Source organism: Myotis lucifugus, unplaced genomic scaffold (assembly GCF_000147115.1).
Source record: "Myotis lucifugus unplaced genomic scaffold, Myoluc2.0 scaffold_107, whole genome shotgun sequence".
Taxonomy (NCBI): Eukaryota; Metazoa; Chordata; class Mammalia; order Chiroptera; family Vespertilionidae; genus Myotis; species Myotis lucifugus.
In genome coordinates, this window is record NW_005871155.1 from 2,050,601 (window position 1) to 2,077,598 (window position 26,998).

At 46.5% G+C, this 26,998-nt stretch overlaps 1 protein-coding gene and 1 long non-coding RNA gene across 10 annotated transcripts in view; both read left to right on the plus strand.

Moving 5' to 3' along the window:
- Positions 1-7,208, plus strand: part of TFAP2A (transcription factor AP-2 alpha) — a 22,637-nt gene extending 15,429 nt beyond the window's left edge. For all 9 annotated transcript variants that reach the window (XM_023757405.1, XM_023757401.1, XM_006092936.3 and 6 more), the window contains 3 exons: positions 1,617-1,735; positions 3,675-3,816; positions 5,514-7,208. In XM_023757405.1, coding sequence (XP_023613173.1) covers positions 1,617-1,735; positions 3,675-3,816; positions 5,514-5,802 — 550 coding nt within the window. In that variant the 3' untranslated portion in view covers positions 5,803-7,208. The remainder of the gene's footprint in view (positions 1-1,616; positions 1,736-3,674; positions 3,817-5,513) is intronic.
- Positions 7,209-10,668: 3,460 nt separating this feature from the next.
- LOC111826871 lies at positions 10,669-16,856 on the plus strand. Its single transcript, XR_002830309.1, has 3 exons — positions 10,669-10,928; positions 14,309-14,539; positions 15,538-16,856. It is a non-coding gene; the product is annotated as an uncharacterized LOC111826871 (long non-coding RNA).
- The last annotated feature ends 10,142 nt before the right edge of the window (positions 16,857-26,998 follow it).

Genomic DNA, 26,998 nt, shown 5'->3' on the forward strand with positions numbered 1-26,998 from the left:
GTGGCGGCCGCGCGCTCGCCGGGCCCTCCGGCTCCTCCCGCTCTCCGCCCGGCGCGCACGCGCAGCTCGCTCCGCCGTGAGCTCAGTCCCGGCTGCGGCAGCCGCGGGGCGCCGTGCCGCTGCCTTTTACCTCCTTGCTCACACCTTGCTGGCCCTGGAGAACTTCCTCTCGGGCGCCTCGCTTTTCTTTACCTCCGTGTAGGGTCTCCGACGGGTAACCCGTCGTTCCTAGAATAGAGTTTTAAGTGGAAGACAGTTGCTTTCTCTTGAGTCAGCTCGCCATGCCCGCCGGTCATTACCACCTCGGACAGAAGGTGACTCCCCGCGCCCAAGGCACTTGCATTCATGGTCGCGATGTATGGCGGCCCCGATGTGTGCCAGGCAGCATGCAAGGCACGTTTAAGTGCATTAGGTGCCGTCACTACCGACGAATACATGTTACATACGTGGCCTCACCCCCGCGAGGTCGGAATGATTCATTTCGTAGATAAGATTTCATAAGCGGCAGCGAGGTGGAGCATCTTCCCTCAGGGCAGGTTTCTCCCTCCTGTGGGCTTCTTCCTCCTAGGGCTCCACCCAACCGAGGGTCTTGTGTTGAGCTTTCCCAGACAAATACTTTCTCTCCCCCCCCCCCTTTTTTTAAATAAGAAAGTAGACCAAAACTTTATCCTTTTGATATTCATTTACCTACCTATGAGACTTTTGGTTCTGCTCTGGTAGGTATATCCCATACAAAGCCTATAAAACCATTCCTGGAAGGTTTTGACATCAGCTATTTTAATCTTTTCTTCCTCCTTCACAGTCACTTGGCTGTCCCTTTGTAATCTCTCACTGTCACAGATCTGAGTCCGCCCTCTGCCTTTTCCTCCCCTCCCCCCACCCCCAATATTGGAGACTGTTTACCTAGGGGAGTATAATCTAATCCACACAATTAAAGAGCACTTGAGTAGGGAATAAAATCTGAAATTAATTAATTTGCTGTTTTATTTAAACAATTTATCTTAACCACTTTCTGATTATGGAAGTCTATTTAGACATCTATTTAGAACCGCCTCCATTGTCTCAAAATCAGTGAAAATTTTAAAGGCCGATAGCAGCTTTTGACATTTCCAGTTAGGCTGGTGACATGGCATGTAAACAGTTGGTGAAATGAATTCCCCGTTGGGGCTAAAGCCAGAGCAAGAAACGTGAGAGTGATGATAACTTTGGTTACTCTGAACAACCTAACAGCAGATCTTACACAGACAATTTAAAGACCCCACTGGGATGTATGTGATTGTAACAACAGGGAAAATATACAGTGACCGGTTGAACTAAAAAGTACCTTACACCCTAGAGGTGAGAGCTGTTTTTGTTTGTGGTTCTTTAGAGAGTTGGGAACTCAAAACCTTCCAACCTGCCACAGTAATTGCAATAATAACTGAAGACAGACGATGCTTTACAGTTTAACAAGCATTTGTCTCCTATGATGTTTCTGTACCATTTCTCCCTAGATTTCCCTCCCTTAAATATCTCGGGGCTGTGATTCTTAATTTTAGGAAGCTGTCAAAATTACTATAATATGATGCAGAGCAACCCAATGTTTTCTAAATCCCTTTCCTATATTTTCGAAACAGGGCGAAGTCTAAAAATGGAGGAAGATCTTTAAGAGAAAAGCTGGACAAAATAGGATTAAATCTGCCAGCAGGGAGACGCAAAGCTGCCAATGTCACCCTGCTCACATCACTAGTGGAGGGTAAGCGAATCTACTTGCTAACAAGAGGGAAGTTTCTCCTGGGGAAATGGGTAGTACTTAGTGGCCAGATGTTTGGTTGTATTTTGTGTCAATTGGGCAGTTTCATTTTTTTTCCAGAGAACGAAGCAGGAAGTGAATGAAATTCTTGCATGTCAAAAAACTATTTGCATTTATTCCTATCCTCCTTTCCTCTTCCCCTCTGCCACAAAATTACACCTCCCTAGCCCAATTCTGACCTAAACAATGTGAAAATTTAAGAACTGCATATTCTCCAAGTTCCTGTCTCCCTTATAGAGCTCAGCAGTAAATCACTTAAGGTATTCTGACATCTGCATTTGAGAAATGCGTGACCATTACTTCCTGAATTAATTTGGGAATCTTTGACCTGCATCCTGATTTAAGACCATCCTGAAAGCTCAGGGTTATATACCCTTTCAGTTTTTGTTTTCCAAACATATGCTCCCTTATCTCTCCTTTAATTGTGCTTCTTTACTTGGAGGGGAAGAAAAGTGAGTGATTTTAGACTTTGAATTGTTTGGATATAAAAAGAAAAAAGAAAGATGAGCATTGCAAAAAGTTCCTCCTGGCAGTTTTAAGCACACACGCACGCATGCACGCGCACACACACACAACACACACATGCATGCTTCCAAACCCCTCAAAAACAAAAGCCAACCCTGTCCTCACTCCCTGCTCTAGATGCACCCTCACCAGGATCTTCTCAGATTCCTGCTTCCTCTAGATTCCTGTTAAGTTTTTCTGATACTAAATTGGCTTAAGTTGAGTGTGTTGGAATAAATATATAGCTCTCTTGCATTTTCCTTTGTGTTCTGCTGGAAATGCCTTATGGCTATAGGGAAAAAGGCACTTAAATTATCAGGCAGATTTCAAAACTGCCATTTATATTTACAGAAGGCCTTTTATCTTATTTACATTTTCTATTTGAGGAGGTGTAATACAGTTGCATTCAACTTCTAGCTTTGTAAATAACTAAAAATGCTTAAAACGGTAAATTTGAGGAGGAACCTTATGAACAATTTGATAATGGTGTCAAAGATGACAATAATATAACTGTTAAATAATAAGCATTTGTTCAGTGCCAGAAACTATCTACAGTAGCATTATATTCATTATATTAAAAATAATACCAATACATAGAAAATGCTCTATCCATACTCCAAAAGACCTATATGCAAAAAAAAAAAAAAAAGTAGTTTTGAGTTCGGGTGTAGTGGGAGAGTATGTGTGGGTTTTGGGGTTGAGTCCTGTAGCAGGGAGGCAGTTTCTGGAGAACTGTTATTGTTTGTGATCCGCTCCATTTTATGGAAACAAGCTCTGCGGAGAGGGCTTTGATGCTCTAATTGGCGCATGCGTTCTTCCGGAGCTGGAGCTAATGGCAGGAAGCCCTGCAGTAAAAACCAACTGGTTCAGGAAATTAAAACCAAAGATTTGAAAATCAACAACACAGACAGACTCAGTGGAGTGACCCTCAAATCCTCTTGGTTAATCGGTTTGGATGAACAGATAATTATATGCGATCAAGTTAAAATGTAAACCCTTAGTTGTTACCTTGCAGAAAAGCTCAAGGAGTAATTATGCATACCATTTATGAATGCGTTGATAGGTGTGAGGTTGGAATACAAGAAACATTTTAAAAGAGAAGTTGGGAAAATGTTGTCAGGGTGGGGATGAGAATGGGGGTAGTGGATGAGATTTACATTTTCAAATCATCTTGGCCTTCTAGGGTAAGTGGCCATTTTTCCTGATAACTACATCCACCAGAATCTACCGAGAAGGAAATAAAATGCCTGAAATGAGAAAACAAGTATTTTGTGTTTCCTTCAACATCTGGTTTAAGAAAATAAGGGAGTTGGGAGGAAGTTTTGATCCCAACTCTACATTCTCTTGCACTCGCCTCCCTCCTCTCACCTCTTGCCAGGAGAAGCCGTCCACCTAGCCAGGGACTTTGGGTACGTGTGTGAAACCGAATTTCCTGCCAAAGCAGTAGCTGAATTTCTCAACCGACAACATTCCGATCCCAATGAGCAAGTGACAAGAAAAAACATGCTCCTGGCTACAAAGTAAGGCGCTTACCTCTTCAGGGTTTCATTGTGAAGAGAAACAAAAATCAAATTTGCTCTCACTTTTCTCTTTTCCTTTTGTGTTAGTCAGCTTTGTTGTTGTAAATATTGATAAACACAATCTGATAAATCATAATCTATTTTAAAGGGGAGATACAAGTAGAATTGTTCTGTGTATTTCCATCTTTTCTGCCTCACCTTCCCATCACAAACAATTAATGTGTGTGGGGGTGGGGTGGGGGATTGTAGGGATTCGATAGAAGTTGAGCGTGGGTTTGTGACTATGTTGTTTCAGAACGACCAGAATCAAGTCATCAAAGGAGTAAATAGGCTTGTCTATATCGGTTTCTTTTTCTTGCCCAAGTCAGTTTTTGTCTTCTATCAATGTAAACCCTTAGTTGTTAATCCAAAGGCAAGGATTAAGTAGTGGCCTGCAAAATGTGCAAACCAGAAGTTGTCCTAGTTTCAACCCTAATCCCCATCCCATTTCTTGCTTCCTTTCTCCTGGAAAGTGACACACACACCACAAGTTTTAGCCCACAGGCAAGATATCAAGTAGGTTTCAAAATGGCCCCAAGTTATATTCCCATGGGTGCTTGGGTTGAATAGGCTTCTCCAGGTGGTATGTGAAAAGAAAATGACTGTCTTGATATGTTTTCTGGACATTAAAAGGCTTGTTTGGAAGCCTTTAATTATCAAAGTCCATGTCACAGGAAGGCATGGAACCAGAGGGCAGAGGCTGCGGCCTCAGGCAGCACAGTGCTTGGCCTGGGGACATCATCAGTCTTGGGGAAGGCAGCCTGCTAGTGCTCCCCCTTCTCCCTTCTTCCTACCCCCACCCGACCTCCATCCCCAAGGCCCAGCTCATCCTTGTTTCCCACATTCAGAGACAGGGCTTCCAGTGCGCAGGCCTCATCTTCCTGTATTTCGACTTTTTCTCTTTCCTTAGGTTCGAAGCATGCCCATGTTCACAATTTCCCTAGAGAGTTTTATTTTATTTTGATGTATGGGGAAAGACATGGAATGGGAAACTGAAATGACCCTTTCTTCTTCTCCAAACCACTCTGAATATCCCCAAGTAATGGGGTTTTCATGCCTTTTTTTTTTAAGGCAGAATAATCCCAAGAAAAGTTTTGCCTTTCTGTTCACATGCAACTGATTAGAAGGTGAATGAGTGGAGACTTCACCCCACAGACTGCTGCTGAGGTCTCTCTAGAAGATCAGAGAAGAGGGTCTCTATAATATTTTCAACAGGACAGCTGATGGCCGCATGCTGTTGGCTATTGAAGAGAGACTTGTGTTTGACTCCTTGTCCCTCTTACTGTCCTTTGTTCTCTTCTCATGTGTGAAATGTTTTCCAGTGACTAGGATGTTTGGTGTGAGCAAGAGAGGAGGGGTTAGAAGTTTGGTATAGCTGAGAGGCGGCTGGGGGAGGAGGGGGAGAGAGACAGAGGCAGAAACTGAACACATTAGTGAAATATTTAAAGAAGGAGCAGCGCTGTGTTAGTGGACACTGCCGGGTCTTCCAGCACGTGGCCCCTGCAGGTCTGTCTCTAGGGCTGGGGTCTTGGGTCAGGTCAGTGTCTGCTGGATCCTGCCTGGATCCTGCTGGAGCTAAGCGTAGGGAGAAAGGTTATCTTTGCTGCTGGTGCTGCCCCAGAGGAGTTTCATGTCTCCCTCTCTCTCTTGTGCTGCAGACAGATCTGCAAAGAGTTCACCGACCTGCTGGCTCAGGACCGATCTCCTCTGGGGAACTCGCGGCCCAACCCCATCCTGGAGCCCGGCATCCAGAGCTGCTTGACCCACTTCAACCTCATCTCCCACGGCTTCGGCAGCCCGGCGGTGTGCGCCGCGGTCACGGCCCTGCAGAACTATCTCACCGAGGCCCTCAAGGCCATGGACAAAATGTACCTCAGCAACAACCCCAACAGCCACACGGACAACAGCGCCAAAAGCAGTGACAAAGAGGAGAAACACAGAAAGTGAGGCTCTCCTCCCGCCCAGCCCCTCCCATGCCTCGCCAGCCCCTCCCCCAAGCGCCCACCCACTCTGTCTTCCCCGCACCAACCTCCCCCGGCAGGTGACAGCTCCGGGATCAGCAACCCCCCACTGCTGCTACTGCTGCTGCTGCTGCTGCTGCTGCTGCTGCCGCCGCCGCCGCCGCCGCCGCCGCTGCCGCCTCCAGTCCTCCCGTCTGGGAGTCTGGGGACTGCTCTGCACTGTCAGCGGGGCAGCCCCTGCTGACTCAGGCCCTGCCTCAACTTCCCCATCAGCATCGACCCACTGCCCTCATGTGGAGCCTAAGAACAGAACAGGCCGTGAAGCCAGCAAAGAAAAGTTCTGTCGGAGTTTGTGAACTTTTTTTTTTTAAATAAATAAAAACCCCCACACAGCAACAATGGCAACAACAACAAAAACTTAAAACTTTTTTTTTCTAAAAAAAAGAACGCAAAAATTAAAAAAAAATTATATGAGCTTCATGGGACTGAATCACCACCTTCTCTTACATACATCGGTTCAGATTGTAGCCATACTTTAAAAAGGCAAAAGGATAATGACATTTTTATCAGTATTGTGAATAAACTTGAACACAAATACACGAAGTTCCATGTCATGTCTCAGTTGTAGACGTTTTTCCTCTTCAAGGTAAAGCGACCAACTTGAACTTTCTCTGGCAACACGATTCAGTTATATAAGGGAATCAGTGTTCATGTCTCTGTATATATTTATTTATGTGTAATTTAATGGGAAGTGTAAATATGGTGAGTCTGTTTTAAGCCTTTTTTTTTTATTTATCTGGTGATCTCGTTTACCTCTTGTTTAGTGGGTTTTGAATCTTCCCTATTAGTTCTTCATGTGGTTCATGGTACTTATTTAGAAATTCAAGGTTTGGGGGGATTCCTTTTTCCTCTGGGATTCATGAATTTAGCATGTTAAAGATGACAATGAAACAGCTGAACAAATAAAAAGCAAGTAAAGTAAAATTTTATATACAATTAGAATTACATTTAGCTTTTCATTGAACGGAAAGAAAAATTGATATTGGAACCTGGGAAAGATTTTTAAACTTGAGTGGTTTCATAACCCTTCTGTGTATTAGGGGGAGGGGAAAAAGTTAATTTCATTCCACCATCCTCCCTCAAAAGCATCATTTGAGCAATAAACGAGTATTGTCTTTAAACCAAGGGTTAGGGATATTTTTTCCTCTCTTTCTCTCTTTTTGTTCAGAGAACTTCAAACATGTGGGACCACCTGGCATTCTGTATTTTCACTGGCCATTTTGGAAACAGTTCTAGTTGTATTGTATTGAGTTGTGCCGGCAGTAGTTTCCATGCCTGTCAATGTATCATAGTCCTTTGTTGCCCAGATAAATAAATATTTGATACGCTTTATGTCGATTTTTTTTTATTCAGTGGCTGTCTTTACCCAGGCGTATTTTTGTTCTTGGCAGTATTTTTTATTCAGTATGGTTACAGTAATTGAGTTTAACTCTCCCTTGGCAATTGCTCCTTGCAATAAGCAGCTGAACCCATTGTTTCCCTCAAGTATAATAAAAACTTACTTTCAACTTGGAGTTCAGAGCAGGGTATCATTTAGATATTCCACTGAGTCTGTATCCAGACAAATGACACAATAAAACCCAATGTATTGTTTTGGATAAAAGATTGTTTGTACTGCTAAAGGAATGACACACTATCTTTTCCTTACTAGAAACATTAATTTTATTATTAAAAATAAAGTTTTATTTATGTTGATCCTTTAGGTTTTTATTTGTGTTTTGGAAACCAAAATATAAAATCTTCAGAACCAAACATTAAGGATGGCAAGGAAGATGGAGAATAGAAGGCACCTGCCCTCCCACCCCCCACCCCCTAACTACTTTGGAGTCTGTCTCAAAAATTACTGAAGTTTAAATTGTTAGTTCATTAGCACAAAGGAACTACCACTTCAACCTTCTCTTGCTAGCTCAGGCTTCTCAGAGGCTAAGACATGTAAATAAGCTAAAACTAGCTCTAGTTTTCTGGGAGGAGAAAGGAATAGTGGCAGAAATGAACGCGGGGCAGAGAAAGAGATGGCAAACTGTCTCCCATTTATTTTAATATTTTATTTAGAGATGAATTTCCTCCTATGCTGTTCTTAGTAGCTCTTGTGGGAGCAGAGGGGAGTGGGAAATTATGTTGATATCCAGAATCATTTCTGCCTGCCCCTAAAAGCCGACCCACCCCTTTCCATCACCACAGGGCTCCTCTTAGAACCTTTTCGAAATAGAAAATGTTCTCAGAGGTAGGGGGGGGAGGATGGGGGAGGATGGGGGAGGGCCTCTGCAGCCTTCTCCTGTCTGTCTTCTACAATAACAGGACTCTGTGTGCTCAGCTCTTACAGAGGAAGGACTTCCTGTGCATAAAAATGGTGAATCCAGAGCTTTTAAAACTGATTTGGAAAGTCTGCTTTGGAAGTGAGGAGGGTTTTTAATGATTTTTCAGAAGAAAATGGAGGTAGATAACGGGAAGGTTTCTAGGAAAAGTCATAGAAAAAGTATCTAGGTGTAGGTTTAATCTCCTACACACTGGAGGAGATTTAGCATTTGTTCATCTGGTTTGGCATTCCGAAGGACTAGGGAAGCAAAGCATTAGGCAGGGTCCATTTTGCAGCCTTTTGCTTTCTAATCTCCTTATGGAAGGCAGTGTAAAATCAATCCTGACAGACGAATGAGAGGTGGTGGAGTCTAAATTCTATTTCCCAAAGCCAGAGAATTCATAATAATGGTGGAGTTTTTTTTTTTAATTCAAATGGAGAGTGTATCCTCAGAACACAAGGCAGCAATTGTTTTTTAAAGCGGTTATTTATTATTTCCTAGAGAGACTGGTTAACTGTAACGTAGATGTAACAAAATAATGAGGCGAATGAACCCTAACTGTACATACTCTTGACAGAAATGAAATGCACACAGCATCATAGCAGGTGAAGTGAAGCATTGTCTATCAGGGCTGTTTTTCTTGGCTGCATCTCAGATTGTGTGGGGGGATCCTAACCTCAGGCACAATAGCATTCATAAACAGCCATACATTGCTGCTCTTTCTCCAACGACACATAAATACTCATTTTAAAACGAAAACAATCTTATTAAATACCATTCATTCATATCTGGATTTACAGATGCTTGTTATGTTGGAAAAACCTGAACCCAATATAATCCTTGCATCCTGAGAAAGACAGAAAGGAAATAGTGGGTTAGAACATTACAAGGTCATAATAAACAATGGTTTCTAAAGGCACAGAATTAGTTACTTTTATTCTGTAATTGGACATTTTGAGGATCATGATATTGTCACTTCTTTTTCTTTAACAAACATTAAAAAGAAGTTATATATATTTTTAAGGGGTGGGAAGATTAGAGGGTTGTTATTAAAAATAATTTTTATGGGACTAACCAAAGGCTATATGGATTTTGGCTTTCTCTGTTGTAACCAATGTGTATTTTCTAAAACACATGGTGATTATTGGACAGGTCACATATTTATATACTAACAGCAGTGATTATCTTTGAATTAAGTCAAATGAGGATACCTAGTTGAATTATAAAAATGCTTGCTAGGCTATGCTAATTACCACACCCAGTTTTTATGGAAACACAATGCTCCTTCATTACCTCTTCTATTCTCCAACAGCCTTTGAAAATCACTATCCAACCCATTCCTCCCCAAAATCGAATATTAATATAATTTGAGTTCTTGATGGAACTACCATCAGGACTGCAATGCCCCGCAGCTGAAATAATATTTAAAATAGAAGGGATTTGACATTTGAGAAGTCAGTGGCTTGAAATACCCAGTTGTACTTAGCTAATTCAGTCCTTAACCTCTGGTTTCAAATAAATCAATTACAGTCGATTCCACTTCAGTTCAGAAGTGCACAGGGTTTTAGTTAATTGAATACATTTTATTCACTTGCTAGGAATATTCATTTATCAAAATTCCAAATTTAATGTACATTTCTTTACAACTCAGATTATGTTAGACTGCACAATCAGATCAAATTTGCCCTGGTTCCCCCCAACTCCTGCTTAAAATCTAAATTTCACCACTCTTTATGAAACGATATTTGCCATTCCTTTCTCGATCAAAAGTAAATTCATAATAATTCCATGCCAGGCAGGAGAGCTGTTTTCCCCCACAAAGAAAAAAATCATGTGGTCATCATCCTTGCGTTAACTTTAAATAGGTTAAGAACAGAGCTGGATTAATTAAGTTTTTAAAAAGTATTGACCTGAAATTTTAAAAAAATTACGCATGGTTTCCATTAGAGCTTAACTTGGCTGCAGCTGACAGGTATGACAACATTTTAAAGCCGCAGGCCCCTTTTCTTAACCCCCTCTCTTCCTCTGTCTCCCCCGCCCCTCTGGCTTTTGGAGAAGTGCTTGAATAAATAGTGAATTGTTAACTGAAAGCAGTATGGTTAAATGTGCCCAAATGAAGTTGTGCTTTAAACAGATATTGATGTATGCAGTGTTTTATATTTATTGTTTGTAGCATCCTGCTGGCAGCAGTTTACTGTTTGGAAAGGAAAGGGGTTAATTAGCGTCATTATCAATCACTAATGCTTGCCTAACGTGTCCAAAGAATAATCAAGTTAGAGGACGGCATGAAGCCAACAGCTGCTTCATCCCAGTTACAGATCTCCTCCTAAGCCACTCAGTTATGGGGTGGAGGGGGTGGGGGGATGAAGTGAGGGGAAGGATCGTCATTGCTTGGGTAAAAGGGCTATAAAAATCAGGTCAACTCACTAGAGATTCAAGAGGCAGAAAGTACAACATAAATAACAGTATTTTCATTCTCTGAGTTACAGGTGCAGAGATGGCACCGATCCTGAGGCAAGAGTACTAACATTTGTCCTTTAATTGGCTTGATGATCCAAGTTGGGCATTTGAAGAAACACATCCGTCTTTCCCTATTGCTTTGTGCTATGTGGTAAAAAAAACAACAAAAAACCTAAAATGCAAGAAGAGAAGCGGAAGAAGGCAAAAAACCTCACACACCACAGACAAACCCAATTCAACTCCAAATATCACCCAACCACCCATCTCAGAAGAATAAAACCACAGAACACAGCAGGTAACTGCAGTTCTCACACCTTTGCATCACCTCGTAGGATGCTTAGGGATATTTTTCCTTGTGATTTCAATGAACAATTCTTTTTTTATGTTGGTTGCTGCACAGGTATGCCATTCTCAGCTTCCTGTTGTTCTTACTACTCTTAATGATACTGTCCTTGTGATACACCGTGGGAGAGAAACTGAAAAACTTTGACTTATTACGGGTTCCTCTCAGCAGCTTGTCTTTAAAAACATTATTTGCAAGTTAACCAGGAGTTAGAACTAAAGACCCCATTAATGATCAGAGTTACTCAACTGTTTTCCTGAAGGCAGGGATGAATTAGTCCAAGGTGGAGTAGTTATAAACAGAGAGCAGTTATGTGATTGGACAAGACATTGATTTCCATCTATGAAAGGAGTAGCCCAAACTCATGTTTGCCCATGTGGACATAGATAAAAACAAAACAAAACAAAACAACAACAAAAAACATTCTCAATCAAAACATGAACATAAGTGAAGTCTCCATCCAAAGAAGTAGCTGGTGTTTCCCACGGAGGGCAGCATGGTTGCCATCAGAGTGGGAAGAGAATGTTGAGATGGGAAACTGTGGAATGCATGTTTATGGGAGTTTTTGTGTTTTGAAAAATAAGATTCTGTTCCTTAGGATAATGATTGAAAAAAGGAAAAGAGGGAATACAAGAGATTTTAGGCTGAACCTGGGGCCTTATAACTGTTAAGTATTGTTCATGTGTAAACTGTCTTTCTTTTTCGTTTTCGATACCCCAAAAAGTGCAGCACTAACTTTGATTTCACAGAGAGATTTCTTTCTTAACGAAAGAGCAACAGAGCATATGGCTGGAGAAACCTGTTAGAGCCAAAGGAAGCTCAGGGAGATGACCTCTCAGTGGATAACTGAGAAAACGTACAGGAGGAATTTCTCTTCTTTCTTTCCTTCCGTCCTCCCTCCCTCCTCCTTCCCTGCTCTCTCTCCATCTGACCTTCCTTTCCTCTCAGTCTCCTTTTTAACACAAGAACAGGTCTGACATCTTAGGGCAAACTTCCTACGACTATTTTGACTTTCTATACTAAGGTCCATTTAGGGGTAGGAATATTTTCAACAGCAAGGCATGGATTTTTAAAAACTGGCCCAGTTTCATTCTAGTTTTCACCACATGTGATTTTACTGAGGAAATAAATATTATAGCCACTAACTTCCAATAACAACCCCAAACAAAAGCCCTTAAACTGAAGGTAGAGTCTCATGGTCTAGTCTCATGGTCTAATCTAACCACTGTTCGATGATTGTCCTCCATCACAGCGCTCGGCTTTTATAAGTGAAAAAGGAGAGTCCCTGTTAGGCCTGGGCACACGCCTCTCTGAGCTCTCCTGAGTTGTTACCACTCATCACCCTTTTAAAGTCCAGCCTACCCCGGGGAAATATACACATATATGCGTGTATATTTACATTTGAAATGTTTGGTTAAACTAAATTTAGCTAATATAGCTTAAAAGATTATTTCTTTTCCTGAGGCAATGAGTTCATGCTAGGATCGAATTCTGCTTTGTCAGCTACCAAATCCTATTTCAGGGTCCCCCTGTCTTTTCTGGAGTCCCCAAGTCTGCTCTGAGCCTTTGTCCACAGCATGGACCCGGTCCCAGCGCCTGATCTCAGCTCGGGGAACCAGGACCCCCGCCTGGGAGGAGGCGGCGCGGTCCACACCCCTCACTGCGTGGGGTTCGGCCCACCCCCACCCGGCGGGCAGACAGGCACGGCCCCAGCTAAATGCTCCGAAAAAATCTCCCGTGCACCCCTTTGGATTGGAAGCAATTCGCAACTTGATTCTGACGGCCTGGCGTGGGAGGAGGGAGGCGGGCGCGGTGAAGGGGAAAGGGGACAGGAGGTTTGAGCTTGGGGTTGGATGGAGGCGGGCGTGGGGGTGGGGGGTGCAGGAGCCCAGAGGGCAGCCGGGGAAGGTGTGGGAGGCCTGGGCGGCGGCCATCGACGCTCGTGTCCGGGTTTGACCCAATTAAACTGCAGTAAATCCCTGAGAAAGAGGTTTGGGACTTGCCTGCCCTGCAGCCTCCCTGCGCGCTTGCCGGTGCAGTGAGCGGGAGCCGGCAGGCTCCAGGTCAGAGTTTTAAGGGCCCTTTTCACGGAAATGGCGCTTTAATTAACGACTGGAGGCAGGATCCGTGAAACTCCCTGGCTCCAAGGCTTCCGATGCTGCACGAAGTTTCAGCATCCCTGGCCCGGGGGTCTAAGTAGGTAGAGCCGCACCGGGCTTCAATCCGGACGCGCACCCATTCAATCCCACCAGGCCTCCCTGAGCTTCCACCCCTCACCCATTTCACCCAGCGTCTGACCGCGGGACACCTCTCCCAAGGCCGGGCCTGCCCCTCAGCTAGACCCCAGGCGCGGCGGGAACCCGCGCAGCTGCCCAGCTCCGCCTGCTCACCGCAACATTGACCATCAGCCACTCCAGTCTTTGAAAAGTCATTAACACCTTGTTTTACTGCAACAATTTGGTTGACCTTTCCCGTGTGAGCAAGCATCCAGGACTGAACTACCTTAGCAGTGGGCAAGTCTGGGGGGGGGGGGTGGGCATTTATGTGACCCAAGCAGGGATCCCCATTAGGATGACAGGAGCTGCAAGCCTTGGGTAGCTCCCCTGACCAGTCCCAGGGCCATTTTGCCCTCGGGGCTTCCCCTCCCCCCCTGCCCCTCCTTTTGTAAAAATGACCCTCCGACTTTGCGGCGGGGGCGGGGAGACTGGGGGCTGGGCCGGGCGGGGAGGGGGGCTTCGCAGATAGTTGATATTCCGGGTCCAGCCCCTCTCCGCGCTCCCTTTCTCTAAGCTCAGCCGGGGGGAAGTGTCGCCCCGGGCCAAACATATGCTTCTTTCCAGCGCGCTAATCCACCTTCAGCGTGGAGGCATAATTGCTCGAGTGTCCATGGATTCGCGGCGCTTTGTCCCTTGCTGGCTCCCATCAGCCCAGGCACACGCCATTTCAATCAAATCTTTTCAGAAAACGGCCTCCTTTTATCAAGTCCCAGCCCTTGCCAAACGACGGGAGCATTTAACAAAAACACCCTCCATGTTCCGCCGCCCGCCCGCCTCCCTCAGCCCTGGCGGAGCAGGGAGCTGCGATTATTGCAACAACTTTTCATTCAGTTCAGCCTCTGAGAAGGGGTGGGGGGGGGGGGGGGGAGAAAGAGAGGGAGAAAGAGAGAGAGAGGAAAGAGAGAGAAACAACATTCGCATCCCATCTCCAGCAAGTCTTTCTCTAAAGCCTTTGGTGTCAGGTGGTCAGGTGTATGGAAAGGAAAGGTCAAAGGTCACCCTTAAAGAGAAAACATGTTTCATCTCAGTTATTTTTTTTTTCCTTTGAAATTACAGAATCGACTGCCTCTGTGAGTGTTTGGGCAGTCCGGTGGGATAAAAAAGCAGGCAGAAACAAGCTCAGCGCAATGGGCAGAGAACAGGGAAGGATCCTGTGGAAAGGAGAGCATTGGTAGTCTAGCAAAAAGCTCTGACGGAAAAATCCCCAACATTGATTCCCATATGCCTGTGACTGGCATAAATAAAAGTTGAATCTGAAGATCTCTGCCTTATGATAACAATCCCTTGGTAAATATGGAAGTCTTGCACACTCCCGATGTAATATTTTGACTGGATTCCTAGCTGCAGGAGAAAAGGCTTTTATTGATTAGGAGCAGAAAAGGAGGACTGTCAGAGTGAAAGACAAACTCTGGAAAATCCCTTAGGAGCTGATACAAAAAATATTTTTGATGTGGTAGAAAAAAGTAATGAAGCCAAATGCAAAAGATGGAGCAATTATTGTGTAAATACAAACAGAAGAGATTATAGTTCTATTATAGGAACATAGCTTTGCTGCTTGTTTATAAAATGAGAACGTCAGAATTTTCTTCAAATCTCAAATCACCTCAGATTAAGACTGATCTTAGGGACTTAGGTAGTTTTCCTTCTGCAATCATTTATTTCATGATGATCAAGGAGGAGAAAGTCAACATAAATGGCACTTGTTCTACAGCCTTAGAATACAGTAGGCCTTTATGGCACGAAACTCCATGGGGCATTTTGGCATTTCCCCTTATCCGTTAGATGTCCATGCTAAGGCAGATTAGAAGTGCTTGATAAATTCCTCCCACTCACATGGGCCCTTCAATGCCAATCCCACCATCCTTGGTCCACTACCAGAGTCAGATGAAATTGTTGAGGTCTCCTGGATTAAGCAAGTAGATGAGCCAAGTTTGCTGTTAAAGTTGAGGTCCAGGTATTTAAGCCAGATTTTCTTCAACCACAGTTTTAACAGGTGATTGGATATGGGCTGCCTTAGTCTTCTAAAATGTTCAGGTTGTGGGATCAGAAGTGGTAGGAATTTTGGAAGAAGGCTGCCTTGACTCATCCTGGAAACTGGAAAATGAGACACATATGAGCTTTATAGCTTGAGAACAAGAAGGTACTTTGTTATGATCATGAAACAGTAAAGAATGGATGAAATCCTCTAAAACCTAAACCTCATCAGGGGATTGTCAAGAGAAGGAGAGAGTGATTTTGAAATTGTATTCATTTGCTTATATTATGATCTTTTCTTGTAATTATAGAGCAAAAGAAAGACACAGTAAAATCTCCAATCCTTTTTTCATCCTTGCAGTAAGACCGGGGTGAGAATTCAGTCATCTTGGGAGGAAGTTAAAATACTACACACCAGGATGGCAAGGACTGTGAGAACCCTCTAGTGGGAAAGACCACACTCAATAAACATAGTCTGGAATATTCTCTTATTTCTCACCCACACTCTCCATAGCCAGTTGAATGGAAGGACTCAAGATAATGGGTTCCAAGTAGGGAAAATGTTTTCTGGAATAGCAGGGAGCATGGGAGCGATGAATCCTAACCTTGAGGATATAGCACCAAACCAAAATGGTCTTGAAGATACCCATGAAGTTGGAAGGCTGGGAACTGAGCGGTTTCTCCTCTGGCATCAGGAGACATAAGCAGGTGGCTCAGCTTCTTGAGCTGCCTGACCCAAGGTGGGGGTGGGGAGACCCATTGTGAGGAGTTGATGAATTCCAGGGGGCTTCTAACCATCCTTGGCATTCCAGGAACAACAGAATAGAGGAAAGCATTGAAGAGGAAAGCCTAAAATTATACTAGCCCATTAATAATGAGACCATTCTTAGATGGTTTTTTAAAATTAATACTCAAACAGATATTGATATCTCCAAACTCAACGCAGACCACTGATATCTAACTCTGTTACAAGGCTGGGAAGCTTGCATGGGCACTGCTCCTTCGAGCTCTCAGAAAGCCTTGTGTTCCGCAGTGACATGGCTTAGAAAGGGGCGAATCCACCTGTGCGTTTGTGAAGGGGACTTTTGCCACTAACTCAACCAGGAGGTCTGAGGGGAAGGCTGGAGCAGGGAGTTGCCTCAGAGAATCTTGGGGCTAAAAAAATCTCTTGCTATACCCTCTAGTATAAGTCCCAGCCCTTGGAAGTTAGTGCCAGGTCAAGAGAATCAAGTTACTGGTCTGGGACTCTGTGAAGCCAGAGCTGCTTAGGAAAAGTCTCTCAGTGAGTGTAAGTTTGGAGAAGGAATCGAGGAATCCAAGGAAAGGAATCAAGAAGGAAACAAGAGTTCAGAGGACTTGCATTTCCCTTCTACTGCATCTTCTTCCCTCCCTCCCCATCGAGTATTTTGGCTGAACTTAGTGTTGCTTTGTACTTTCCTCCTTTGCCGAGAAAAACCTTAAGAACCTTCCACTAGGCTTAGATTTAACCACAACCCTTACTGAATCTGACTTATGAAAACCAGACTTCTCTGAGAGACGGGGTCTTCTGGCAGCAATTAGTCTGACTTTTCTTTAACAAAATTCTTTGTAATGCCATTCAGAAAATGGTCGGTAGGAGTTTGTGGCAGGGAGTGTGTATGTGTGTGGGTGGGTCTGGGAAGGGATGGTTGAAGTGGGGGATGGGGTTACAGAAGGCCAATTTGTATGATTTGGTGGGGAAAAAAAATCCCAATGTTAGCATGTCAACTTTGGGAGCTGTGAAATATTTAATTAGTGCACTAGTTGGGATCCTATTAAAACTGGCTCTATTTCTGAAGACTGCCCTGAAAATCAGCTCATTCCTTTCCTATGTACAGACTATAAAACAACATTGCCATCTCTCCTGACACTGAATTCAAACCATCTACCAAAGGAATTTATCTTTAGAAGCAGGACTGCCTGGAACAAATGAAAGAAGGATCCAATTAGTGAATATTCCAAAGTAGAGGCTATGGATGGATGCAAGAAACTGGAGGAGTGAGGGAACAATACCCTGTCACCATCCCTGCAGCGACTTCTCTGTTTTTGACTCCTGGGCAGCAACCCAGCCCTGAAGGTGCCTTCCCATTGCCCTCCTCCACCACTGCGAATTTAAAAGTCCAACCCCACAACAAACAAGAGACCTATTCATGGAGGCTGCAGAGCCACCTTCTTCTCCTGGTTATGCAAATACTAAATTGAATCAACTGGCTAGAGCGTTCCATTGCTGAAATATGATAGAAAAAAAAAGTTGAGTATTCCAAGGAAATTGATTCCAACAGTTCACTTTCAGTCGGTGTGGATGTCTGTGTGTCTGAAGGTGGAGAAACAAATGCATCTTGTTAAAGTGTGGCTGCCATTCTTGGAAGCAGCCGAGGGTTTTAGACCGCCCCCCCCCCCCCCCCATTCAGAGGAGATAAGAATTTGAGCCTTTTAAGACGCGATGCTGAAAACCCTGGGCAGCCTCTCCCTGGGACTGAGAACTCGTCTCTGAACCCCCTCTGGTCCTGGTTCCCCGAAGGTGACAGGACTCGAGGTCCGAAGGGCCAATTTCATTGAAAGCCCATCCCAAGCCTGAAGGCGGTCAGCTCCTGCCTCCAGTCCTGCCAGGAGGAAGGCGGATTGGGGAGACGGCGGGGAGCAAACACACGCTCCCCTTCTCCTTCAGACCCTGGGCACAAGGATTTTCTTTAAACTATCAAGAGAACTCATGTTGTTCCTGAAAACCAGGAGACACCTGGGCGTTCCTTTCTCTCTCTAGGCTCCCGGAGTGGCTGACTTCGCGACTTGGTGGGTAGCCTTACTTGCGCATCAGTTTCCCTACTGCAGAGACTAAGGCGGGAAGTTGCTGAGAAGGCCTGGGACGCTTGTTCTTCGGGAAATCAAAGTGGGGGCCATCAGGAGGGAGGGGGTCAGCCTCTCTTCGCAGTCCAAGGCGTGTTCCCTGACCCGGGAGCCTGGGCAGAGCCCCAGTAATCCACCCCCTGCTCAGAACAATAAGGGCGAGGCGCAGCGCGGGTTCTCCGCCACCATCTCCATCTTAAGCATCGTAAAACACAACAACAAAAAACCCCCAATCTTTCTGCACACCCAATACATCATTTCAATAAGAATGACTTCACTTCAATAAAGATTTAATACGTTAAATCTGTCTTTGTCGCTGATGGATGCTTCTTTGTCTTGAAAACGATTTAGGGTTTACTGATCAAGAATTCTGGGGGAAAGGCTGTAATTCAGAGCCGGGGGTTGTTACATTGTTTGACAACAGTTGCCGAGGAGGAAAACCCCGCGTGCGCACTGGCACACACGCGCGCTCGCACCCTCAGAGGCCCGCTCGCTCTGCTCCCTCCGAGGGCTCTCCAGCACCGAGACCTAGAAAGCTTTCCAGAGCTGCCTGGGCCATGGGGGGAAGGGGAGCGCGGGGAGGGGAGGGGGGCGGACTGGAGGGGAGAGGGGGGGGGGTGATGCCAATCAAACTTCTGTCGCAAAACATTTGGCCTGAATCACAAATTTCACGACTAAAAAGAAAAGTAAAGCTATGTCTGGCTCAATATAAACATGGTAATTTCACACCCGGAGGAAGGACATAATTTCATCCGAGCGCTATCGGCGCCATCACAAAGGGTCAGGGCGCAGCTGCGGCGAACCCGGGTCATTACGGAGCCGCTGAGCGGCTCCCGCGCCCCGGCCCAGCGCGCGCCTCGAGGCGAAGGATGGCTGCGGGCGAGGCCGGGGCTTCCCCCGATAAAGGATTTACCCACGGTGCGGGGAATGGAGCGGGTTGCAGACGCGGAGTAATCAGCTCGCAGACGTAGCTCCCGCCACGGTCCCCCGCCCCTTGCCGCTGACTTTTTAAAAAATAAAAGATAAAACCAATACCCTCTCCTTATCGTCTCAGTCTTTTTCTCTTCCCTTCTCATGTTCTTTTATAATAACATTGCGACCAGTACAGTACAGACACACACATACACATTTTTGTCTTTTAGAGGCTGTCTTTGATTCGTCTTCAATAGAAATCTTTTGTATCTGTACATTTCAGGACAGTTGCTGTTGATAAATTTCTGGTGTCAAGATTTGGGGCCAGGAGCTGGGAGACAAGATATTAGCTTCAATCTCATAATCTCTTAATCACATTACACTTTAAGTGAGCATGTGTAATTTCACCCATCAATGATTTATTTAAGCATTTGGAGCACAATTACTTGTCTCATACACAAATACTGACTGGAGCATTGTTTGCTAGAAAGAAACCCTGAGATTTAGGAGAAAGAACATATCCTTTCCGTTCCATGACGGGTCCCACCTCGGAATCAAAATTCATCTGTAATCGAGACCCGGGGGGCCCAACTCCTCAAAGGAAGCCCCACCCTCCCCCACAAACCCGTCCGAACCACGAGGGGGGCGCCCTCCCCCTTTTCTGGGTTTAGATTTTTGAGCAGATCTTCAAAGCCAAAATAAATGCCCATTAAATAGCCGCATGCAAATAGGAGGGAGCCGGGCAGCTAAACACACAAAGCCCATCTCACATAAAACAAAAGCATGATTGATGGCAACCCGGATGCTCCCGTGTTTGGAAAAAAAATGATACGTGTCCAGTCTCCCAGGTGTCTAAATTATTGAAGAGCGATGTGCATATTTCAGCGGGAGACGGTGGCCGGGGTTAGGGACCGGCAGTGGGCGCCGCGAACGCCACGGGGCGGTACTTGGGTCTGGGGAGACGCCCGTGCGGAGAATGTTAACGCGTCCTTCTCTAGGCGGCCGAGGAGGCAGCGCTAACCTGACAGCTCTCGGGCAAATGGTTAGAGAAAATGGATCGCTTTCCTCGGCCAGGGACCCCATCTCCCCGCCGCGGGCAGCCGGTCCCTCCGCAGACCGCTCCAATGCCCGCAGGCCTCAGGGGGCGGCGGGCCGGCCCGGGCGAGCTGCAGCAGGGAGGGTCCCGGGGTGCCCATCCCAGTCCTGAACTTCCGCCCGCGAAGGTGGGGGGTTGGGGGGCGGATTTCGCGGAGGAGCTCAGCCCCGGGGTCGGCCTGTGCGGGCGGGGCCCAGGGAGCTCCGCCACCCCCGGGGCCGCTGGCGGCGTCAGTTCTTTGTTCTGGCCCTGCCTGGGCCTCCAAGTGTGGCACCGCCGGGTCGCTCCGTCGGGGGCAGATCCTACTGTGAGCGCCCGGCTCTGAGCAGGGGGCTCGTGTGGGAACTAGGCGGCCCCTTGGGGTGGGGTGGGGGGATTTGCGAAAGCAGGGAGAGGTAAAACAAGTAGGAAATGGAGGGAACTTCCAGTATCTCATTTTAAATACTAGAAGGAAGCATTTGAAAACAAGAAGGGATCTCTCCCCCACTCCATCCTCCCCCCTCCCTCGTCCACCCTCTTTACAAATATGCTAGGGGAAGAGCGAGCCCCAGCAATGGCTGAGGGTGGGTCTGCCGCAATGGAACAGGCTCTGGGGCCTCTGGTCAGCGAAGGAGCCGCAGGCCCTCTTCCTGGCGAGGCCGCGGGGAGACAGACACGCGGGCTGCTGTCCTGCGCGCGGGACGACTGTTTCCCACGCGCGGGATCCTAACCCCAAACTTGAATCCATCTTGCTGCTCCAGTCAGGCTCGGCGGATTCATAGTAGCGACGACAAAGAGTAATTACATATTAGAAAACAAAACAATAATTACACCACCCAGTCGACACACCAGCCAGCGAAGCGCAGTGGAGTCGGGAACCGCCGAGCCCGCGGCACCCGCGCTGACTCAGCAAATCGGAAGCGCCCGGGACCGTGCGCACCCGCGGGGAACCGCCTCTCCGCGGCCGGGCCACCTGCTAGCAGGCCTTAGCGTCCCTGCCTTACACGCGGCTGATGTGGGAGTTGTCTGGCAGAAAGACGTATCACAGGGACCGAATGACCGGTTTCTTGGAGAGTCAAGTTTAGTTTTCTAACCAAGGTAGGTTCTCGGGGCTGAGCTCTAGTTTTGCAGGTTTACATGCAGAATGGAGAAAGGCGGTCCTTAATGTTAGTTCCCCAGCACCTGCCACCTGGTTTCCGTGGCCTCTTCGGGTTTCGGCTTTACTCCCCCAAGTGTCAAGTCCCCCAGGACCGTTCCCTTCTTCCCCAGGAGCCGGAGGGGGTGCTGGGCAGCTGGGGACGGAGCGCGTCTCTAACCGGGGCCCAGCGCCCTCGCGGCCACACCCCCCAGTGCCCTAGGACAGCCGGGAGGCTGCTCTGCGGCGTCGCTCCCCCTCGGCCTCGTCACGGGCTCCAGCGGGTCCTCGGGTTCGTCCCGGGCCCAAGCCTGGAGGGTGGAGGGTGGATGCGGGATCTGGGAGGCGGCTGGGGAGGAAGAGAGGCGTCGCCCGCAGCGAGACGGAGGCCGCCGTGGCTGGGTCCCGAAGTGAAAACGATCCCTATCTGCTGGGGCCCGGAGACGTGGCTGGAAGATGCAACTAAGCTTCAAAAGACCGAGCCGGGCCTCGCCATTCAGGTCTCTCCTCCCACCTCCCCCAGGCCTTTCGCCCTGGGCTGGAGCCTGTCTGCCTCAGAGGCCGGGGCTCATGGGGGGCGCCAGTGCGCTCGCGCCAAGGGGGCGTGGAAGGGCGACCCAGGGACCGTCCTCCCCAGGCGCAGGGGGTGCCCTCGCCTAGGAGAAGGCCCCAGGTGTGAGCTGCATGCAGACCCGGGGACCGGCCGCACGCTCTCCTTAGCCAGGAGACACTGTCCGCAGGTGCTAAGGCAGACTTGGTCAAGGAGGGAGAAGGCCTGAGCAACTCGGAGCGGATACCCGAGACTTGGGGAGTCCGAAAGTTGGCGGATAAAGCCTGGAGGAAGCTATGGAGAGGCCCGCGCTCGGTCTAGCGCCCTCTACAGGGCTCACGAGCCCCGCCAAGTGCGGACCGCTCTCCTTTCATCCCCCAGGGCTCAGAGAAGGACAAAGGACCTATAAAAAATCCAACAAAAAAATATCAGCTTGACCCCCAAAAGAACACTGTTTAATGAGGTGGAAAATTCTTCCACACAAATTGCTTTTTCTACTACTTTATGAGAGTTCATAAATGTTAATGAAATCCAGTTACCAAAAAGTAACATACATCACTGCAGCTGAAGGGAGGCAGAGGAAGGAAGGTGGTGGTTAAGGTACAATCATAATTAAAATAACAGCAGCGGCAGCAACAATGCGGCCTATGGCTAATGTGGTTGGAGGCCCAGTCCAGCGTGGCACCATTATGTCCGAACCGGGTTGGCTACTGGTTGTTTCACCGGACAGAACAACTACAGTTTAGTCACAGCAGCAACAGCCCAACCAAAAAAAACGTACAGGTGTAGAAACGGGTGTATCAGAGTGAAAATAAAAACGAAATGCCCCCTTGCTTCTTTTCTTACACAACAGAATGCTTGTTACTGACTTCAATGTCCTCAGAATTCATACAGAGAAAGGAACCCAATGAAAGTGCCTAGAAGAACAAGGGAGACAGCAAGTTCATTGTCCTTCACAACCTGCAAGATGTGATTGCTTTTTCCTTCCTCTCCATGCGTCAGACTGTGAACTCTTAAAGCAAGAGAGCTTATTCTATTTCAAGCATCATTTCTATGCTGAGCACCCAGCCTAGTGCCTGGCACATAGTAGGTGCTTAATAGGTGTGTGTGTTGAATAAGTGAATGATTAAATGGCCAATAACACAAAGTTAAATAACTCAATGGACAATCTACTTGAACACATCTGGAAATGGACTGAGATGCCCATGTCCTCCATATTTTCAATATCCAACAAATATTGTTTGGGAACTTGTTATGTACAGTAACTGTTCTCGGCAATGGGGACAAAGCAAACAAACAAAACAGATAAAATGAAGCTTACATCTTGATCTTGATGTGTGTGTGTGTGTGTGTGTGTGTGTGTAAATGTCTTGTTTTACATGGCTGGGCAAATGGCTTCCTATCAAATTTTGGAAAATGTTTTAATTTTTCACCTTCCAGATTCTTCATTATTAATGGAGTTTAGGAGAAGAGATGCGAGGTCTACTGGTGAAAGTCATTGTATAAAGAATATGCTTTTTTCTTCTTCCAGCACAAATTCATGCATGGGTAGGGTCCAGCCCGCTAGGGCGGGGGGAGGGGGGAAGGGGTCCTGGGAGGTTGGCCGGCTGGTCCCGCCTCCATAGGGCCAGTTGGCTGGCTGCAGTGTGCCTCATAGTGACCCATAGTTCTGGTCATTCCGGTTGCTTGGCTTTTATATATATAGACTAGAGGCCCGGTGCACAAAAATTTGTGCCCTCGGGGGGGGGGGGGAGAGGGGGTCTCTCAGCCCAGCCTGTGCCCTCTCACAGTCTGGGACCGCTCGGGAGATAATGACCTGCTGGCTTAGGCCTACTCCCGGGTGGCAGAGGGCAGGCCCAATCCCTAGGTGCAGCCCCTGGTCGGGCTCAGAGCAGGGCCGATTGGGGAGTTGGGGCACCGCCCCCTGTCACACACAGAGCAGGGCCGATTAGGGGGTTGGGGCGCCGCCACTGTCACACTCAGGGCAGGGCCGATGGGGAGGGGTTGGGGCGCCACACCCTGTCACACACAGAGCAGGGCCGATCAGGGGGTTGAGGAGCTCCCCCCTGTCACGAACAGAGCAGGGTGGATAGGGAGGTTGTGGCCCCCCGCCCCCTGTCACACACAGAGGCGCAGGGCGATCAGGGGGTTTGGTCGCTGCCCCCTGTCACGCTGATCCCAGTGCCGGGAGGCCTCTCGGCTCCGCTGATTCCGGTGCTGAGAGGCATATTACCCTTTTACTATATAGGATAGAAGCCTGGTGCACGGGTGGGGGCCGGCTGGTTTGCCCTGAAGGGTGTCCTGGATCAGGGTGGGGGTCCCGCTTGGGTGCCTGGCCAGTCTGGGTGAGGGGATGATGGCTGTTTGCATCTGGTCACACCCCCTTTAGGGTGGGGGTCCCCACTGGGGTGCCTGGCCAGCCTGGGTGAGGGGCTGAGGGACGTTTTCAGGCTGGCAGGTGACTGAAGCTCCCAACCTGTCCTTTTTTCCTTTTTTTTTTTATTCTGGGCCAGCTTTAGCTCTGAGGCTCGGCTCCAGCTATGAGACCTCCGCTGCTGAAAGCAGGTTTATGGCCTTTGTTTACCTTCTGTATTTGAAACAATGTTGCGGTCCTGCTGGCTGAAGCCCGGGGTTTTGTTTAGCTTCTATATTTGTTACAATGTTGCTTAGAGTGTAGCTGAGAGGCCGGCAAAGCAGGCGGGGAAGTTGGCTTCCTCCGTCACTGAAGCAAGCAAGCCTCCCTGTTCGCGTCAGCTGCCTGGCTGCCGGCCGCCATCTTGGTTGGCAGTTAATTTGCATATCTCCCTGATTAGCCAATGGGAAGGGTAGCGGCCGTACGGCTAATTACCATGTTTCTCTTTTATTAGATAGGATAATTGACAAATAGGAATTGTATATATTCAAGTTGTATGACTTGATGTTTTGAGATATATGTATATAGTGCAATAATTAGCACACTCAAGCTAATTAACATATCCATCACCTCACATAGTTACCTTAATTTTTAAAAAAATATTTTTATTGATTTCAGAGAGTAAAGGAGATGGAAAGAGAGCTAGAAACATCAATGATGAGAGAGAATCACCAATTGGCTGCCTCCTGCACACCCCACACTGGGGATTGAGTCTGCAACCCAGGCATGTAACCTGACAGAGACTCAAACTGCGACCTCCTGATTCATAGGTTGATGCTCTACCACTGAGCCATGCTGGCCGGGCACCTTGATTTTTTTTTTTTGTGGCAATAGGTAAGATCTACCCTCTTAGCAAATTCAAGTATACAATACAGTATTGTTAACTGTAGTCACCATGCTGTGTGTTAGATCTCAAGAACATATTCATCTTGTGTAACTGAAACTTTGTAGCTTTTGACCAATACTTCCCCATTTTCTCCTCCCTGGCAACCTACCATTCTGCCTTTTGCTTCTGTGAATCAATATTAGATTGCACATATGAGTGAGCTCATGCAGTATTTGTTTTTCTGTCTCTAGCTTATTTCACTTAGCATAATGTCCTCCAGTTCATCCATGTTGTTGCAAATGGCAAGATTCCCCCCACCTTTTTTTTTTTTTTTTAAGGCTGAATAATAGTCCATTAGAATGTTTCAAAGGAAGATGTTTTATATTTCTTTAATGGGATTATTTTGTCTTATGACTTTATCTCTAAGGAGAATATTGTCCTGTTCCCTTGAGAATTGCTAAAGTAATGTCATTTTGGCTTTGCATACAATGCTTAATATTTCATATCTAAATTTGGGTTCTAATACTAATAATTATCATTTTTTAGCTCTTATCTTTTGTCAATTACTATGTTCAGTGCCTTATGGACTTTACTCCCTTTAAACTCACAACAATCCTTTGAGATAGGTGCCATTGTTGGTATCTTTATTTATTAAATAAAGGAACCAAGGCTGAGAGAGGGTAATGAACATATGTTAGGTCACTGGTGAGTAACTGGCAATGCCTGATCTGGAACATGGGACACTAGAATGGAGAATGCCCTGCCTTAGGACTTTCAGTCATTTGTGATCAAGGGCAAGCCATTGCCCTCAGCTTTCTTATCTATAAAATGCAGCTAATAATGGCCTAGTCTATATTGTTCACAGTGTGGTGAAGATAAAATTTGGTCCACTTATGAAAACATGTGAATGTTAAAATGCTGCAAGAATATGGCAGTTTTTGTTGTAGTATGCTGTTTCTTATTCATACTATTACCTCCTATAACCAAATAACTCTCTAGCAGTAATCACTAAAATTGATTGAACTTTAGCTGAGTGATTGTTTTGGGATGTGGGTAGTGATGGATCTGGTGAGCATGAGGTAGAGGGACTGTGATGGTTGAATCATTGGAGATGATTGGGTTCTTCCTGATGAGTCTCCCTGCATCCTGTGGGATTTCAGGGTCTGCCAGGAGTGGCCTTCTGAAGTCCCCCCGCCAGCCGGGAGACTCCTCAGGAAGAACCCACTCCTCTCCCCTCCCCCCAGTCTTCCTTATGGATATCCTCCCTTCTAATTGCACAGAGAGCTGCTCTGCCTTGCCTGGGCCATTAGCCCTGCTGTTGGCCATCACTGTTAGCAACAAGTCCTGCCTGGCACAACAGTGAGAAAGGTTAAAGTGTTAATTTTTGTAAGTAAATTTGCAATGCCACTTTGAGACAACATAATTACTACTTCCCATACCATATTGTGTCTGGTGGAGAAGTGGTCACAAAGACATCAAACAAGCATCAAGTCTCTGTCACCACCTACTGCACCTGTCATCCTCCAAAAAAAGTGGGCAAAACTTTGTGTGTATTTTAAAATCTTGGATACCTTTTCACACTAATCACTTGTCTGTGGTAGCACCTGGAGATGTCTTTAATGTTTGAAACTCGGGTCAGTGAGTCAAGGAATAAAGAGGCAGAGCTATTAAGGAAACACTGGCTTCATAATTGTTTTAGTAATCAGCTTTATATTTCATTCATTCATTCATTCATTCATTCATTCAGATGTTCATTAATTTAGTCAACACTTTTAAGTTCTTTTTTTTGGACTTCAAAAATTTTCTTTTTTTTTTCCATTTTATTTATTTATTTATTGTTTAAAGTATTACATATGTCTCCTTTCCCCCCATTGACCCCTCCCCGCCACTCCCATCCCCCAAGACAAGCTCCCACCGCCCCAGTGTCTGTCCATTGGTTATGATAATATACATGCATACAAGTCCTTTGATTGATCTCTTACCCGCCCCCCCCCCCCCC